The sequence below is a fragment of the Myxine glutinosa genome, chromosome 13, assembly GCF_964187855.1.
Source record: "Myxine glutinosa chromosome 13, kmMyxGlut1.1, whole genome shotgun sequence".
Classification (NCBI taxonomy): Eukaryota; Metazoa; Chordata; class Myxini; order Myxiniformes; family Myxinidae; genus Myxine; species Myxine glutinosa.
Genome location: NC_136273.1, coordinates 88,001,062 through 88,015,055, shown reverse-complemented (window position 1 = coordinate 88,015,055; position 13,994 = coordinate 88,001,062). Strand labels below are relative to the sequence as shown.

Below are 13,994 nucleotides of genomic sequence, written 5' to 3'. Positions count from 1 at the left end.
TGAATGTGTCGACTGTTATGTGAGCACGGGGAAAGAGAAAGGGGAAGGAGAGGAGAGAACGTTCCCAGGACTTCATTATTTATATTATTACTCAGTAAAAGTACAGCGACTGAATACTGAAGTTCGGGATCGAACCGTAGTCCAATTACATATTTACATATTCCTGGTGTCATGTATGCAGTGCAAATGTTCACCGTTGTATCCCTACACCGGGACCGGGTTGTATCCATACGCCAGAGCTCGGATGGCGCTGCTGTGAATCGGGCCTTGATCGATCAATTGTCGTACGCGTTTATTCACTCTGCCGATCAAGGCCCGATTCACAGCAGCGCCATCCGAGCTCTGGCGTAGGGATACAACCCGGTCCCGGTGTAGGGATACAACGGTGAACATTTGCACTGCATACATGACACCTGGGGTGTATATACTGAGTTTGTTTAAAGCGAGTCAACTCTTTTCCAACCATGGAATTAAACAATACAGTTCTTCAAAAATGTTCATAATAATGTCAACTAACTATGGAATACAATAGTTATTAATAACGTTTGGTTTTAATCTATTATTACTTTGTAAAGCCGGTGTGTACACTTACCTTACACTTATCGGTGTGTACCCCGGTTTAGAATAGGTACACCGTATCCCTGCGTGTCGTAAGAGGCGACTCAAAGGGTTGGCGTCAGGAAGGGCATCCGGCCATAAAAACATTGCCTCAAAAATAGAACCATGACAATTTGGAGAAGATTGTCATGGGGACCGCAAGGCTAACCCCCGCTCTTGCAGGGAAAATGGCCTTAAAATGCCTGTTGTTTGTTGTTGTTGTAAAGCGAAAAGTTTTCGATAAATTCAAGTTTTAAAATGAAGAAGAGTCAAGGCTCCATCAGCCTACGATCGGCCTCTGATGTGTATTTTAAGACTGAATGAACACGTCTTCGATCATAAAATACTTTTTTTAAGAAACAAAGGTACATTTTGATTACAACTTAAGCCAAGGAAACCAGGTAATGGCTGTTTTGGTCAGAGTGATTATACACCGCCCAAAGAAGATATAGGATATAGGAAATAAAATCGTGGTCTTTAAAAAAACAAAAACTTTTGGTTTCGCATGAGTTTTCAAGGCTGAATCGTGTTGAAGTCCAGGATTTATAAACAAACTGCATTTCTCATGTGCATCGACATGTAATTCAGATTTGTGAAATAAACAAGTCAAGTGAATCCACTTGGATTCCGCCCAGGTTGGCACATGGAAATTATGATGTAGCATAATTATCTTCTCGGGTCAAGATTTGAAATTATGCCATGGTTTTTGTAAAATTGCTACTAGTATTCACATTATGTACTTTCACCAAAACATACATCATCATAGAAACATACATAGAATTTGGGTCCTCTGGGTCATTTGGGTCCTCTGGGTCATTTGGGTCCTCTGGGTCATTTGGGTCCTCTGGGTCATTTGGGTCCTCTGGGTCATTTGGGTCATTTGGGTCCTCTGGGTCATTTGGGTCCTCTGGGTCATTTGGGTCCTCTGGGTCATTTGGGTCCTTTGGGTCCTCTGGGTCATTTGGGTCATTTGGGTCCTCTGGGTCATTTGGGTCCTCTGGGTCCTCTGGGTCCTCTGGGTCATTTGGGTCCTCTGGGTCATTTGGGTCCTCTGGGTCCTCTGGGTCATTTGGGTCCTCTGGGTCATTTGGGTCCTCTGGGTCCTCTGGGTCATTTGGGTCCTCTGGGTCATTTGGGTCCTCTGGGTCATTTGGGTCCTCTGGGTCATTTGGGTCCTCTGGGTCATTTGGGTCCTCTGGGTCATTTGGGTCCTCTGGGTCATTTGGGTCCTCTGGGTCATTTGGGTCCTCTGGGTCCTCTGGGTCATTTGGGTCATTTGGGTCATTTGGGTCCTCTGGGTCATTTGGGTCCTCTGGGTCATTTGGGTCCTCTGGGTCATTTGGGTCCTCTGGGTCATTTGGGTCCTCTGGGTCATTTGGGTCATTTGGGTCATTTGGGTCCTCTGGGTCATTTGGGTCCTCTGGGTCATTTGGGTCATTTGGGTCCTCTGGGTCATTTGGGTCCTCTGGGTCATTTGGGTCCTCTGGGTCATTTGGGTCCTCTGGGTCATTTGGGTCCTCTGGGTCATTTGGGTCCTCTGGGTCCTCTGGGTCCTCTGGGTCATTTGGGTCCTCTGGGTCATTTGGGTCCTCTGGGTCATTTGGGTCCTCTGGGTCATTTGGGTCCTCTGGGTCATTTGGGTCCTCTGGGTCATTTGGGTCCTCTGGGTCATTTGGGTCCTCTGGGTCATTTGGGTCCTCTGGGTCATTTGGGTCCTCTGGGTCATTTGGGTCCTCTGGGTCATTTGGGTCATTTGGGTCCTCTGGGTCATTTGGGTCCTCTGGGTCATTTGGGTCCTCTGGGTCATTTGGGTCCTCTGGGTCATTTGGGTCCTCTGGGTCATTTGGGTCCTCTGGGTCATTTGGGTCATTTGGGTCCTCTGGGTCATTTGGGTCCTCTGGGTCATTTGGGTCCTCTGGGTCATTTGGGTCCTCTGGGTCATTTGGGTCCTCTGGGTCATTTGGGTCCTCTGGGTCATTTGGGTCCTCTGGGTCATTTGGGTCATTTGGGTCCTCTGGGTCATTTGGGTCCTCTGGGTCATTTGGGTCCTCTGGGTCATTTGGGTCCTCTGGGTCATTTGGGTCCTCTGGGTCATTTGGGTCCTCTGGGTCATTTGGGTCCTCTGGGTCATTTGGGTCCTCTGGGTCATTTGGGTCCTCTGGGTCATTTGGGTCCTCTGGGTCATTTGGGTCCTCTGGGTCATTTGGGTCATTTGGGTCCTCTGGGTCATTTGGGTCCTCTGGGTCATTTGGGTCCTCTGGGTCATTTGGGTCCTCTGGGTCATTTGGGTCCTCTGGGTCATTTGGGTCATTTGGGTCCTCTGGGTCATTTGGGTCCTCTGGGTCATTTGGGTCCTCTGGGTCATTTGGGTCCTATATTCCTATCCTATAACATATATATCTCCTATAACCTATCCTATAAATATAGATTTGATGACGTCATGTTTACACATCTGAGCGACAGAAATGAGCGACAGAAATGAGCGACAGAAATGGGTGACAGAAACTAGCTTCACTTTTGAGCGCCCGAAATTCCCAGGCAAACGCTATAACGCACCAGGTTTACAACCTGTGCGTTAATAAACAGAGGGGAAATTGCCGAGAGATATTTTTTCGTTCATTATTTTATAAGCTATGTGCACGTACACTTTAAATACGTTTATTTGAAATCTTTAATTTAAAAAAATGTCATTTTTTATGCTGTAACGAAAAGAGTAATTTTGGTTTTCGCGGTACATAAGGGTGCAAGGTAATGGCCTTATACACCGCCCATAAGACTTTTTTTCCCAGGGACTTTTCCATTTGAGCTGCATTCTTTATGTAGTAGGAATGTTTCATTCTTTAGACGTAGTCACAATAAAAAGTTACATTTTTTTAGACGTAGTCACAAAAATAAGTTGCAATTTTTGATGCTCTGCACGTGGGGAGAGGGGCGGAGCTTCGTTGACGTGTCGACTTTCATTCATGGTAATTTACCCGTCACACTTGTAACTGCCATTTACAAAATGAATAAAAGAATGAGGGAAAAGAACGAGACCATCAATGAACGTCGTGATCCTCTCCCCCTCTCCCCTGTGTGTGATCCTCTCTCCATCCAGCGTGTGATGCTCTCTCCCCTGTGTGTGATCCTCTCTCCATCCAGTGTGTGATGCTCTCTCCATCCAGTGTGTGATGCTCTCTCCATCCAGCGTGTGATGCTCTCTCCATCCAGCGTGTGATGCTCTCTCCATCCAGCGTGTGATGCTCTCTCCATCCTGTGTGTGATCCTCTCCCCTGTGTGTGATCCTTTCCCCTGTGTGTGATCCTCTCCCCTGTGTGTGATCCTCTCTCCATCCAGTGTGTGATGCTCTCTCCATCCAGTGTGTGATGCTCTCTCCATCCAATCCAACATGTGATGCTCTCTCCATCCAGTGTGTGATGCTCTCTCCATCCAGCGTGTGATGCTCTCTCCATGCAGCGTGTGATGCTCTCTCCATCCAGTGTGTGATGCTCTCTCCATCCAGCGTGTGATGCTCTCTCCATCCAGTGTGTGATCCTCTCTCCATCCAGTGTGTGATCCTCTCTCCATCCAGCGTGTGATGCTCTCTCCATCCAGCGTGTGATGCTCTCTCCATCCAGCGTGTGATGCTCTCTCCATCCAGCGTGTGATGCTCTCTCCATCCAGTGTGTGATGCTCTCTCCATCCAGTGTGTGATCCTCTCCCCTGTGTGTGATCCTCTCCCCTGTGTGTGATCCTCTCCCCTGTGTGTGATCCTCTCCCCTGTGTGTGATCCTCTCTCCATCCAGTGTGTGATGCTCTCTCCATCCAGTGTGTGATGCTCTCTCCATCCAATCCAACGTGTGATGCTCTCTCCATCCAGTGTGTGATGCTCTCTCCATCCAGCGTGTGATGCTCTCTCCATCCAGCGTGTGATGCTCTCTCCATCCAGTGTGTGATGCTCTCTCCATCCAGCGTGTGATGCTCTCTCCATCCAGTGTGTGATGCTCTCTCCATCCAGTGTGTGATGCTCTCTCCATCCAGTGTGTGCTCCTCTCCCCTGTGTATGATCCTCTCCCCTGTGTGTGATCCTTTCCCCTGTGTGTGATCCTTTCCGCTGTGTGTGATCCTCTCCCCTGTGTGTGATCCTCTCTCCATCCAGTGTGTGATGCTCTCTCCATCCAGTGTGTGATGCTCTCTCCATCCAGTGTGTGATGCTCTCTCCATCCAGTGTGTGATGCTCTCTCCATCCAATCCAGCGTGTGATGCTCTCTCCATCCAGTGTGTGATGCTCTCTCCATCCAGTGTGTGATGCTCTCTCCATCCAGTGTGTGATCCTCTCCCCTGTGTGTGATCCTCTCCCCTGTGTGTGATCCTTTCCCCTGTGTATGATACTTTCCCCTGTGTGTGATCCTTTCCCCTGTGTATGATCCTCTCCCCTGTGTATGATCCTCTCCCCTGTGTATGATCCTCTCCCCTGTGTATGATCCTCTCCCCTGTGTATGATCCTCTCCCCTGTGTATGATCCTTTCCCCTGTGTGTGATCCTTTCCCCTGTGTATGATCCTCTCCCCTGTGTATGATCCTCTCCCCTGTGTATGATCCTTTCCCCTGTGTATGATCCTCTCCCCTGTGTATGATCCTCTCCCCTGTGTGTGATCCTTTCCCCTGTGCAGTGTAGTGTGCCTGATGTGGGAGGGAGAGGATTTGAGGTGTTGAAGTCATATTTTACATTTGGTGTAAGAACACATTACAAACTGTATTTCCCATGTGCATGCACATGCATTCACATGTTATCAGAAGAAAATAAATTGTGTTGATTACGTCATTTCTGGATCTGATGAATTGCACCAGTAACCATTTTGTAAAACTGAATGTGCAGCATCTAATTCAAGATGTCCAAATGTCACACACGTCCATGCCCGTGGGATTCCCACGGGTGCTCCACTAGTATATTATGTTGCACTTGCACTCTTCCTCTGGTCGTATTTGCTTTCTGACAGGTACGGCGCATGACTCACGTCTACGCTGTGACGCAGTGGACTTGTATCATGCTTTGTTCGGCCTCGGCAGGCCTGCATGCCTTCCGTTACCTGAACTGGGCCTCGTAGTGAACCTGAAGGAGAAGAAGACTGTGTTGAACCCCACAATCAAGCCAGAGGCCGGAGCAGCGGTGTCCGAAAATGCGAGCAGTTCAGCGGGGGGAAAGCAGTCCTTGGTTGTGAGTTTGCTTCATGTATGCCGCATGTTAAAAGTAGTGTGTGCTCAGATGAATCGTGTTGGGAGGAGGAAGCGGGAAGGGGTGCGGCTCAGCGATATAACTTCTCTTTGAATTATGTTGAATTGTTTTAATATTGACAATTATTACTACTTACACATGAAACTACAGAGTGAAGGAGCAAATGGAAAGGAGCCTGGCAGTGGGACCTCAGCATCCCAGGGTACAAAGCGAAAAGCAGATTCACCTCCTGCGGAGGTTACAGGAACTGAAGGAGTAACAGGGAGGCAGGATGATGACAACAACGAAGAGAGTGGGAAGGTCAAGGTTCGAATCCGGGTGAGTGTGCGTGCATTGTGGATGGTGAAATATTGCTTTGTACGTCTCACATCGCAATACAGTTTAGGCCATGGTATTCGGACGTGCCTAAAATGGTTTAGCGAGGTGATTGCATTTCGGAAGATCAATACTTATGGGGGAGCGAGTTCTTTGGCATTGCTGGTGGTTGGGTGCTGATAAATCCCATGACATCACACAATGTCTGCTTTGTTCGTATACTGCGTATCAATGTTCGGGTCTTGTCCTCCGTCCGTCCATGCGGCCGTCTGCAGCCTCTCCTCGAAAATGACTTTGCATTTCTTTCATATACGGCACATGTATGCAATAATATCTGGGCATGAAGGAGATGAAATGGTTTTGGGATCAGACCCTTTTGGAATTTTGCGAGTTCAAAAAAATTACGGGAGAGATTGTGTACGATTTGGGGGGCCATTATTTATTTATATACACTTTACCATTTCCACTACTAACATACCACCTTTTTTTTTTTTTTTTTTCTTTTTTTTGTATACTGAATCGAGGCTCGTGAAAGAGCTAACATTTATTTCACAAACAAATCAACCAGACAAACAAAATATACAAAAAGAGGGAGCGGAAGACAAGATGGGGAGAGAAGGGGAAGCACACAACCACAACATTTGAGAGCAGGGAGAAGTGTGGGAGGGAGAGGGCTTGGGGGCAGGAGGCGTGGGAAGGGGAGGAGGGGGGGGGGGGGGGGGAGGGGAGGGAACCTTTAATAAATAACTATTTATTTATATACACTTTACCAACGCACAGTTGAACTAGAACGGGCACTCGGTAGAGCGCATACCTTCGCCGCAGCTACTGTTCTGTACTTGGCATGGGAGTGTAGGGAACAGAACAACAAAAATACGATTTTGACCTTTTCGTGACCTTGACCTTGACCTTTGACCCGATTGCTCCCAAAATCTAATCAAATGTGTCCCGTATAATAACCAATCATCCCACCAAATTTCATGCAATTCGGTTGAATACTTTTTGAGTTATGCGAATAACATACACACACACACACAGACATACAAATAAATACACAGCGATCAAAACATAACCTTCCGCTTTTGCGAAGGTAATTATTTATTTATTTATGTGCCTTTTACCATTTTACTACCTGCATGCCACCTTGAATTATTTAGAACCTCCTTTCTGAGGATGTTCGACACCACTCTTCCATCCATGGTTTCATGGAGGTGGTGCACCGCCATCTCATTGTCATCACCCATCCTTACCCACAATCATTTATTTTAACCCTTCCCAACCTTCCACGACCCCGCTGTTCCACGAGCCTTCTTCTTCGAAAGAATATAATGGGGCAGGAGGGAATTGTGCTTACAGGCTTGTGGTGGGATGGGGGGTCCACATTGTTGCTTTATTTACATATGTAATAAATATTTGGCTTGAGGTATACGGTACTTTGTTCAAGATCAATTATTTTATTTACGGTACTATCTAGCATCCGAGTGAAGCTGACCTGAAACATCGTTATTCACAATAACCGAGATTGATCTTTCTGCAATTTGCTAATTGAATCGGCGAATCAAAAGTTGGCGCCGATGTTATTTTTGATGGAGTCATATTTGCATCGTTCGTTCCATGGTGTGCTTATTATACAATTGTGCTGTTTGCTGGAGGGAAATTGAGCTTTGCCCGATGCTGGTTCATGAAGAAGGTTTCCCTCCGAGATCATATAAAGAAACCCTTCCTTGTTCCTGTGCTGTTATTACTCGGTGAACATGGACCCTGAGATATCTATGAAGCCAATTATAGTTGTGATGAATGATGCCATGGCGTGTGCTACACCCTGGCTATGTCCCTGACAAGTTGCTAACCTTGATACCAGTTGTTACTCCCATTGCACTCACTAAGCAAGTCCTTCCGTGTTCCACGTATAGCGAACGCCATTATTCCACCAAAAGAAGTAATTTTGTGTGTTCTCACGTCCTGCGGAATCGAAGCACGCATTGATTAAGTTTTTTTATTTTCATCTTTTTAACATTTTTAACCCCAGGAATGAAGTAAGGAGACAGTCCGGCGAAGATTGAAGGGATAGAATCAACTGCACAATTCCAGCCATAGAATAATTCTTATTATCACTCCCAAAATTCCATTCGTCATGCTGACTGCTGTTGCAAGGAGAAGCGGCAGCAGCAGCAGCAAGAGAATCAGAATCGTGGCCAGGGTTCTGTTTGGGGGATGGTGTTGTGTTTTGGGGGATAGTGTTCGGTGGTAGGGGATGGTGTTGGGTGGTGGGGTGTGGTGGGGTGTGGTGATGGATGGTGTTTGGTGTTGGGGTGTGGTGGAGGATGGTGTTGGGTGGTGGGGTGTGGTGGAGGATGGTGTTGTGTTTTGGGGGATGGTGTTGTGTGGTGTAGGGTGGTGATGTGTCAATAGATTCACTGATAGCCCTCGAGGTCAACAACTTACCTGCTTAGAACTGAACAAGAAATCAGAAGAGGATTTGCAATGATCCATTTGCAGGCATCATGATGACCTAGCAGCCAAGAAGGCTGCAAAGAAAGAGGTAGCAAAGGCACAGGAGGCATGTAGGAAAATGTTCGGAGAACGCTTGGATTCAGAAGAGGGTCAGAGAGCGGTATTCAGCATTGCAAAGCAGATAGCAAAAGAGAGGTGTGATGTGATGGGGGTGAGTTGCTTGAAGGATGAAGTGGGACAAATCGTTGTGGACCCAGATGGAATTAAAGGAAGACGGAAGAGATACATGGAAATACTGTTGAATGCAGAGAATGAATTGGATGGCAACACAGAGAGTAACCCAGTTTTAGGACCAGCAGAGAATATAACCGAGAAGGAAGTTGAGGAAGCGATAAAAGCAATGAAGAGTAGAAAAGCGGGAGGGCTGATGGGAGTTGTGGGAGATATGTTGAAGGCAGCGGGAAATTGGGGTGTGAAGAGAATGACAGAGATCTGCAATCTGGCGGTGAAAGAAGGCCGCATTCCAGTGGATTGGGAACTGAGTACCCTCGTCCCTCTATACAAGGGGAAAGGTGACCCTCTGGACTGTGGCTCGTATCGAACGATAAAGTTATTGGAGCATGGAATGAAGGTATTGGAAAGGGTGTTGGAGAGGAGGATAAGGAAGAAAGTGAAGATTGACGAAATGCAGTTTGGATTTATGCCAGGAAGAGCAACGACAGACGCGCTTTTTATTGTGAGGCAGTTGCAGGAGAAGTACATGGAGAAGAGGAAGAAGTTGTTTCTTGGGTTTGTTGATCTGGAGAAAGCATTCGATAGGGTTCCACGTGAAGTCATGACATGGGCATTGAGGAGGTTAGGAGTGGAGGAATGGTTGATCAGAGTAGTGATGGCAATGTACAAAAGAGCGCGCACAGCTGTAAGGACGAAGAACAGGAACAGTGGTGAGTTTGAGGTGAAGGTGGGAGTGCATCAGGGGTCGGTACTAAGTCCACTACTATTTGTAGCTGTGATGGAGGTGCTGGCTCAGAATGTAAAGGAGGGTTTACCATGGGAGTTGTTGTATGCAGATGATCTGGTGTTGATTGCAGAAAGTATGGATGGACTGAAGGAGAAGATGAACAAGTGGAAGAAATGTATGAAGACAAAAGGTCTGAAGGTGAATATCGGAAAAACGAAGGTGATGGCAAGTGGTAAAGCATGTGGTGAGGTGGAAAGAACTGGGAAGTGGCCGTGTGCTGTGTGCAGGAAAGGTGTCGGAGTGAATTCCATTCAATGTACAATGTGCGCTGAGTGGGTTCATCAAAAATGTAGTGGTTTGAGAGGGTCATTAACCAGTGTGGCAGCTACATTCAAGTGTAAGGTGTGCACAGAGAGAGCTGCAGATGGAGGAAATGTTGAGTTGGATCTTGGAGATGGCGTGAAGCTGGAAGGTGTGAAAACATTTTGTTACCTAGGAGACATGCTGAATGGAGAAGGTGGAGCAGACTCGGCAACGGTTGCTCGAGTGAGATGTGCATGGAAGAAGTTTCGGGTACTGAGTGGCGTGCTGACGAGGAGGGGAGTGTCGTTGAAGCTGAAGGGAAAGGTGTATGCTGCATGTGTGAGAAGTGTTATGATTTATGGGAGTGAGACATGGGTCATGAACGTCGAGCAGCAACGAAGGCTGGAAAGCGTGGAAATGTGAATGGTTCGGTGGATGTGCGGAGTATCGTTGAGAGGACGACAAATGATGAATTGCGAAAGATGATGGGAATAGAGCCTGTGATTGATGCTGTGAAGAGGAACAGGTTGAGATGGTTTGGTCATGTGTTGAGGAAGGATGAAAGTGACTGGTTGAGAAGAGTGATGGAAATGAATGTAGAAGGAAGTACCGACGGGGAAGACCGAGAAAGACTTGGCTAAAGATGGTCGAAGAAGAAATGCGGGCTGAAATGCTGGTTGACAAGTGCGGGAAGAAATGCGGGTTGACAAGGGGAGATGCAGAAAATAGGGCAAAATGGAGAACATTGTCATGGGGACCGCAAGGCTAACCCCCGCTCTTGCAGGGAAAATGGCCTTAAAATGCCTGTTGTTGTTGTATGATGACCACATCAAATTGAGGTCATGCACATCTGGTATGAAACAATAGATCATTCACAACCTCAATCAGCACTTCAAACTCGAGTCTGTGCTTCAATGGGTGGGTGCTTACCACCGTTTAGAGGCCATTTTTCCCCGCAAAGCGGGGGTTGGCCTTTTCGGGTGCTTGCTTGGGTGCTTGTGGGTGGGTGGGTGGGTGGGTGCTTGTTATATAATATTTACGTGCTGATTCTGTTTGTCTTGTTTTGCCTTCAAGTAAAATGATACTATATACACACATAAATTTGGACATAAACAAAGCGTTTGACCTTTAGCTAGTCTGGTTGAAGTGGACAGACATTACTTTTGTGCTTTGATGAAATTCCACTCGGGGTCAAAAGTCAAAATTCGTTGCAAAATTTAAACTTCTGGCCTGTCAAGTATTTTTAGTTCAACCATTCCAGACAAGATGATGCAACACATATCACTGACCTATTTATGATCCGATCTGACCTTTGACCTTTTTGTGTATATATTTGGGGCTCGTGGAAGAGCTGGTATTGGTATACTCATTGTCTTTCTGGTTAAGGCTCGTGTCTGTCTGCCTCGGTGGACAGGTAGAGCGATGTATGGAAAGGTGTATTTTTACACAAATGGACCAGGGCAAAAGGAACAGTATAGAGAGAAGGGAAACACCAACAACAGAGTTGAAGGCCAAGATTGAGGAAAACTTGGACAAGCAATGGGTGTGGGGAGGATTGGGTGTCAGGAGAGGATGCATGGGGTGGACAATATGGATACAGAAGAAAACTCTCAGGAAGGAAAAACTCGAAATTTGGAAGGAGGCGGGATTGGTGGTGAACAGCTGCCTTGAAGACTCGGAGGGAAGAATAAGATTGAAGAGGATGTGGAAGATGATTTCACAGGCGGGGGAACGGAGGCCCCTTCGGTGCCCGGCGATGGCGTCATGCAGCGCCTGGAGATGGAAGAGGAAAGGAGCGACGTACAATAAATAAATAAATAAGAGTCGATGGTTGAAAGAACCCTCTCCACCTTATCAGGTGAAAAAGACATAGTTCCAGGAGCAGTTGGATATGACAGGGTAGGGTGGGTACAGAGAACGAGAGGTTTGGGTACACAAGATTTGGAAGCAAACACAATTGAGGGATTCAGCCTGCTCACGAGTGGAGTTGGCTACGGTGCGATTTGGAGAGAGGGAAGGGATGAAAGGGAAGCATACACCAGAGACAGACTTAACAAGGTGCCACCAGGTTTTAGAGGAGGGAGACAAGTTTGAAAGTTCATACCTGAGGTTGGACAGATGTTGTTTTCTCCTGAGAGTGGACACAAACTTATTGTGGGCTTTGTGGAATGATCTGAGATTGCCTTTGGTCGGATAGGCCTTCCAGGAAGAGAAGACAAGTTGTTTCACATTTTCTGCAAATTGGCAGACCTTGATTATTGGCCACTTGTCTTTTGTGACACCTGTCTTATGTGGCCAAACTTTTCAGCATTCCGTTTTATGTGGAGCAATATGTTGTGATGTTGAATAACCTGGATTATGTGGCAACCTCTTTAATTTGGCCACTCAGCAATACTGTTTCCATTGACTAATATTTTGTCATTTTTGTTTTCATGCATTTTTTTTCAGTTCTGATTCAAAAATCGTTCAACAGTGCAGTTTTGATTTTACATGGGTCAAAGGTCAAAATCAGTCACAACATTGCAATGAGAATTTCGGGCAAATAGAACTTTGATTTTTCTTCACCCTGTTATTAGTCCCCTACCGGTGTACACCGGAGGGGACTATAGGTTTGCACGCCGTCCCTCCGTCCGTCAGTCTGTCAGTCCGTCAGTCCGTCACGCAAAGAACAGTTTTCCGGACTTTTTTTTCTAAACGCTTAATGCTAATGATTTCAAACTTGGCACATGGTTTGTGGTAAATGATAAGTTACAGATCAAGTTCCATCTTCACGACGTTTCGATCATTTTTGACAAAGTTATGGCACTTTGTTTATTCTCGAGTTCTCCTCAAGCCGCACCGCGCGCCCTCAGCCTCGCCTCGCGAACGTCAAAAGCGCGACACAGCGCGCGCTTTCGGGAGGGGCGGAGCCAAGCCGAGCAACATATATATATATACACATCGATCATTGATCGTGAACCGGAAAATATAATAAATTACTGATATTTAGCGACTCGAAAGGTCCTTTATCAACAACTTATTTTCTCGTGCTTCTGCTGACCTGTCTGCAAGGTGTATAAATCGAAGTCCCGAGTGCGAATCACAGGTGAGCCCGTCCTGAGGTAATTAGCGATCGGGAACGATTCAGAACCTGTGGGTGAATAACCCTGGGTAATTTCCCCAACAGTTTTCCGGACGACAGACTGCCGGTAGGGGACATGCATTGCAGCGCAATACTCAGAATGCTTGTTTTTTCAGAATTCAGTCCCTCCGTCCGTCAGTCTGTCAGTCCGTCAGTCCGTCAGTCCGTCACGCAAAGAACAGTTTTCCGGACTTTTTTTTCTAAACGCTTAATGCTAATGATTTCAAACTTGGCACATGGTTTGTGGTAAATGATAAGTTACAGATCAAGTTCCATCTTCACGACGTTTCGATCATTTTTGACAAAGTTATGGCACTTTGTTTATTCTCGTATCATAACAGAAAGGGGTGGGGTAGTGATACTTTGCTTTATTTATTTCTCCATTCTTGCTGCACATATAATGAGTCATTCTTCAGTTTCTTGACAATTTGGATAGAGTAGAAACATCCGCTCCCTTCGTTATATATCGTTATATATCTCTGAATAAGGAGTGCAAATTAAGGGAGCCACATTGCTTTATTTATTTCTCCATTCTTGCTGCACATATAATGAGTCATTCTTCAGTTTCTTGACAATTTGGATAGAGTAGAAACATCCGCTCCCTTCGGGAGCATTGGCAAGTCAACTCCACTCCCACTTGCACTGGGTGGGTTACCCTGGGCACTACCAACACGTATGAAAGATTTGGTGGAAATTGAGCAAAAATCGTGTCATCCAGCGCCCCCCCCCCTACCCCCCAACAGAAAGGGGTGGGGTGGTGATATTTTCCCTTGTGCCTACGACCCTGGATACTACCAACATGTATGCAAAACATGATGGAGGTTGGGTCACCCTTGCTTTTTTCTGTGATTTTCAGATGTGCATACAGACGTAGCACTGTTATGTGGAAGGGGGAGGGAAGGATCCACAGCTAGAGTACAGTAAGTGTAACCCTCTGTCTGTCTATGTTGTCCGTTTTCACCCCTGTCTGTTTGTTTGTCTGTCTGTTTCTTTGTCTATCTGTCTGTTTGTCTGTCTACCTGCTTGTTT

At 46.5% G+C, this 13,994-nt stretch overlaps 1 protein-coding gene across 5 annotated transcripts in view; it reads left to right on the top strand.

Moving 5' to 3' along the window:
- TAF2 (TATA-box binding protein associated factor 2) overlaps window positions 1-13,994 on the top strand; it is a 162,170-nt gene that overhangs the window by 133,957 nt on the left and 14,219 nt on the right. For all 5 annotated transcript variants that reach the window (XM_068134798.2, XM_078767761.1, XM_078767762.1 and 2 more), the window contains exons 23-24: window positions 5,576-5,793; window positions 5,962-6,129. In XM_068134798.2, the coding sequence (XP_067990899.2) occupies window positions 5,576-5,793; window positions 5,962-6,129 (386 nt within the window). The remainder of the gene's footprint in view (window positions 1-5,575; window positions 5,794-5,961; window positions 6,130-13,994) is intronic.